This window comes from Lactuca sativa, chromosome 1 (genome assembly GCF_002870075.4).
Source record: "Lactuca sativa cultivar Salinas chromosome 1, Lsat_Salinas_v11, whole genome shotgun sequence".
In the NCBI taxonomy this organism is placed as follows: Eukaryota; Viridiplantae; Streptophyta; class Magnoliopsida; order Asterales; family Asteraceae; genus Lactuca; species Lactuca sativa.
The window spans coordinates 234473588-234478432 of NC_056623.2; the positions used below are offsets into that span (position 1 = coordinate 234473588).

Here is a 4845-nt window from a genome sequence, read left to right on the forward strand (position 1 = left end):
ATAAAGGCTTGTTTAGGCTCGCGAGCCTAATCGAGCTTTGTGACATAGGCTTGAGCTCGAGCTCGGTTAATAAACAAGCTTAATATTAAGCTCGAGCTCGGCTCAGGCTCGTTTAAAATCGGTTTCGAGTCGAGCTTTTAACGATTCGATCCCGAGTAGTTCGCGAGTAGCTTGGTTCGTTTGCACCCTTAATTGAGGATTAGTCAAATCATGGTAGAAGGGGATGTGCGGTCGTGGGAGCTTTAGCTTTAACATGATCATTAGGTCAAGTCTTTCTTGTAGTTGACTTGAACTTCATGAGAAATGTTTTAATTAATGTTTGAAATTCATCTATATCCTTGTATTCTAACTCAAACTCTACAAAATTTGATCGAATTTGTATGTACAATCTAAATAGTCATAAATAATATAACATAAGATGATACAACAATGGCTACTCATTTTCTCACATCAACATGGAATCCTCCGACATTATCACCAACAACGAATACTTCACTTTCACTCGAATCCTACCACCCTCCATACATAGCTTCGCTCCGGTTACCACCCAATACCCAGGTGGATTCTCCGGTCCCCTAACCATTTCCTTCGTATCAACAAAACTCGACATTTTCGGTTCACCCGAAGGTGGCCCACTTGGATAAATAGCTGAGTTCAAATCCACCTTCACCGGCTGATCAGCCGGTGAAAGCCCCGTACTAAACGGGGAACTCATCAACATCGACAGCATTCCCGATTTTCGGGAATGCGTCGAAGGTCCGTCCCATTCGGACCGTCGGATCTTTGCGAACTTCACCATCGCAAACCCTAATCGGAGAAAAAGAACCTTTTTCATACCGACCCCTTTCACCTCAAACCATGCCTTGGTCACAATTGAAGCCGAGTCATCATCAATCCGAGTCTCACTGTATTCAACCGGGGCGGTGCACACGTGCGAGAAGATGGCCCACTTGACTGGCTCCACGTATCCCTTTCCGGAATGTTCCTCACAAAGTTCATTGCTAAAATCATCAAAAAGTTCGAGTGATTTTGGAACGGTGGATAGATGTTGGAGATGAATGGCCAGTCGATTGCTTTTCCGGCCTTCTAAATACAATCGTACACCGGTTACGGGTCGGTTGCCGGAATCAACCTACAAATGTACAACCATCAATGCATGTCGTACAAACAACGATGCGTATATGAATTTGGTTAAAAAGAGGTTTACCTTTGTGGTGTTGATGTGAAGTCGAGGACCTAAGAATGTGAACTGAAGTGATGGCATTGATGGTGTTTTCCGGCGAGCTGCTAGCGGCAGATCGCCGTATATGGGAGCCCATTGCCGCGGTAACTGGAACTCGAGAAATTGCTCGAGTTCCTCTATTGGAGGTTTATCTGCAAAATGTAATAATTGATCAAAAAACCTAGCAATCAATCAATGAGCAAAATGCTGATAAAAGAGAGGGAAAAATACGCATACTTTCACCATCTTATTGAATTAGTCACTTGGCTATTTCTTGTAGCAACTAAAGCATTATTCTTTTTTGAGTGTTAAAAAAATTCTCTATGGTTGCACGGTTTTAATATTACTATTTTATTGATTTCACCACGGAACTTTATCATAACAACCATAAATAAAGTTAATAGTTCGGTGGCTAAATCAATAAAGAGGTAAAAGTAAGTTTATCTTTTTTTTCCCTATTTCAAAACTAGGCAACCAGGGAATATGGCCTTTTAAATGGTCAAACAAAATTATAATGGTTTAATCACTACAAAAAATAGTTAAAGTGCAAAATCGATTAGAAAATAGTTAAATAGCAAAATCACAAAATACATAAAAATGATGGAAGTACAAGCTTTTTGTTTCCTGTATTTATCCCTTTTCCGAAAATGTCATAATGGGTAACGAGCTATTGTTTTTTTTTCTTCACAAAATACCATTGTTTTAAAAAACTACCATGAGAACGTAAGCAACTGCACCATTTTGTTCACTAATTACTTTATTTCTATGGTATTTAATGGTATTTTGTGAACAAACCGTTCTTTCTAACGGTACCTTTTTAAAACAACGGTACAAAAACAATTAGTATGTTACTCATTTATGACTTTGTAAAAACGGTAACGGTAAAATATGTTTTTTTAACAGTTAAAAAACATTATAATGGTTTTATCACTACAAAAAAACTAGTTCTAAATTGATAATATGATGAAAATATGTTGTGTTTTTGTGTAATTTGCCTTGATACAAATGTTAGTACTTACATCGAAGGTAGAGATTAATCGCATGAGTAAGAAAGCCGCTACCACGAACACCATTTAAAAGGGAAACAATTGGAACAAATGACATTGAGATGACATTTGGTGATTGTGATACAGTCGAAAGCCAACCATTGTGACTTTGGTTGTTGTCTATACCTCCTCGACGAACATGTATGCTTAATAAATCCTAAGTAAAAAAGAAAACAATCAAATATTGCACATTAGCTTTAGCCAAATTCCATTGTGTTTTTAATGATTCAGATTTAGCCCCTTGGCTATTTTCAATAGTGATAAACAATTATAATATATATATATATATATATATATATATATATATATATATATATATATATTTTATAAAAGTAACATTATCTCGGTCACCCGGTTTGATATGATTAGATATAGAAAAACACAAGGTACTTTCACCATTGCATCAATTAGCCACTAAACTACTACTTTTTTTTTTATGATTATTTATTGTTCAATGGCTTAATCGATAAAATTGTGAAATTACGTTGTGTTGTTCTATATCTTGTCATATTAATGGTCAAAAATAGTATGATGGTTTAATCACTACACATGACTAAATCGATAAAATGATGAAAGTACAAGTATTCTTCTATATTTTTCCCTATATCCCTTCATGCCCCAACTAATATCACTAGAAAAGAAAAACTACGAGCTTACGTCCTTCTTCGAGAGTGATATAATTGATGGTCTTAGCGAGTTCATGACAACCTGAGGAACGTCCCAAGCTACCATTCGTTCTTCCTTTTGCTTTGATGACTTCTCCGGGGGCAAAATGGGTATTTCATTTACTTCCTCGGATAATTTTTTGTCCGCTAATTGCTTGAGAATATCCCGAACTTGTCTTGGCTCGAGATCTGAAGTTTGTAGTTGTTTTAGATAAATTACATCTTTGCCACCCATCTTAACCCCAACCACGATATGTGTACCATATTTATCAATAAACCTATAAACAAAATATCTTGGTCTTAACTACATATTACGCCATGATTTCACCCATTTTTCCTTGTGGAAATTATTCAATTGAAATGAATAGCATCGTACTTTCAGTTTTTGAAATTCGTTATGAAAAATAGTTTGTTTTTTGAAATTGCTTATTTTATGTAATAACTTTGACCAAAATCATTTAAAAATGTGGACGTGGTTAAATGGTAATCGTTTTTGAAAGTTGGATGGTTTTTTTTGTAAAGATTTTTGAAGTTTACTAAACAAATTAGAGATGAGGTGAAAGTGCATTGCTAGTTATTACGAATTTACAACATGGGAAAAAGACAAGGTAGCAAAATATTGAGGTATAAATAATCTAAGGGCAATAGGCAAAACATTAGTTTAGTCTATATTATACGAATTAAACAAATATGATTTCCCTTTTTGCATCTAGAATTATTAGAAGACATTAACGTCTAGTTCAGGAGTTTTAAGCAAATAAAAGAAAAGAAGGGGAAAGAAAGTAAGGAGAGAAAAGAAGAGAAAGGAAAAGAAAACAAATTTGTATTTTATGTTCCCGAATTTAATGTTCAGAAGAACATGTTTTGTGACAAATTCCAAGAAATATTCAAGATTCAAGATTTATTAGCAATGAGGGTCGTACCCTGCAAGTGCAGCAGGATCCCATGAAGAGGGCACTTCACTTTTCACTTTCTCAGATAACGAGATTTGGGCTCTTTGTAGCTCGATGTTATACAATGCTATAAACCAACCATCAAAAGCTACACTTTTTGTTGAAGATGCGTCCTTTTGCCAGCATCCTTTGTAATTAAACATGGAATTGAAGAAACCAGAAGGTATCTTCCCTGATAATGATACGTCCTGATTGAATTGCTCTACCATCTGCAAATAATACCCAATTCCTATCAAATTCATCAATAATTCAAAAGATTCTCTTTCAATTTTGAATATGTGTTTAAAGGTGATTATGATTCAGGTGTTTAAACAAACTCCATGAATTTCAGGTTTAAATTGAGAATTCAAAGTGAGTGGGACTGTTAGAGTACACTTACCTGGTTAAATGAAATAACATCGGAACGGAATCTAGTGCGTTCGCCTTTATCGCACTTGATAGAGGCGGGAACATTGGGAACGACGCCGCCGCCGGGAACCACCAGGTCTTTAGTTAGGGTTCCGTCGAGATCGATAAGGGTCGACCCGGAAGGACCGGGTTTACAGCCATTTAATCGGATATCTAAGGTGAGGTCGTAACCATTTCCAATCACGGACACCGCCTTCTCGGCGGCAGATTGGGGATTGAAGAAATTCGTTATGTAGAAAGACATCGGTTGAGTTTTGGTTTTGGGTTTTGAAATTGAGTAGGAATTAAGAAGTGGGGTTTGATTAAATTTTGAAAAAGATGAATGTAGAAGGAGAAGAACATTGGAATTTCAAGTTCATATGGAGATATTTTTGACCAAGAAATCATTGTTTACCGAGATTGTTGACTTGTTTGATTTGGAGTTTTCCTTCATTGTTTGTACGTGTCCGATACTCGATTAGGCTTAAAAGATTTCCTTGTTCATATCGTTGGTTTTGCCGTGTAAAATGGAGGGTGGAATCAACGGCGACTGGGTGGCTGCAGTTATTGAC

The 4845-nt window shown here is 36.2% G+C and overlaps 1 protein-coding gene across 1 annotated transcript; it reads right to left on the reverse strand.

The window, feature by feature from the left end:
* Nucleotides 1-306: 306 nt before the first annotated feature.
* LOC111917752 (MACPF domain-containing protein NSL1) lies at nucleotides 307-4845 on the reverse strand. Its single transcript, XM_023913412.3, has 6 exons — nucleotides 4266-4845; nucleotides 3857-4095; nucleotides 2926-3211; nucleotides 2242-2425; nucleotides 1208-1374; nucleotides 307-1132 (listed from the first exon to the last, which is right to left on the reverse strand). Exons 1-6 carry the CDS (start codon nucleotides 4536-4538, stop codon nucleotides 446-448), a joined length of 1836 nt encoding a protein of 611 aa, XP_023769180.1. The 5' UTR covers nucleotides 4539-4845; the 3' UTR covers nucleotides 307-445.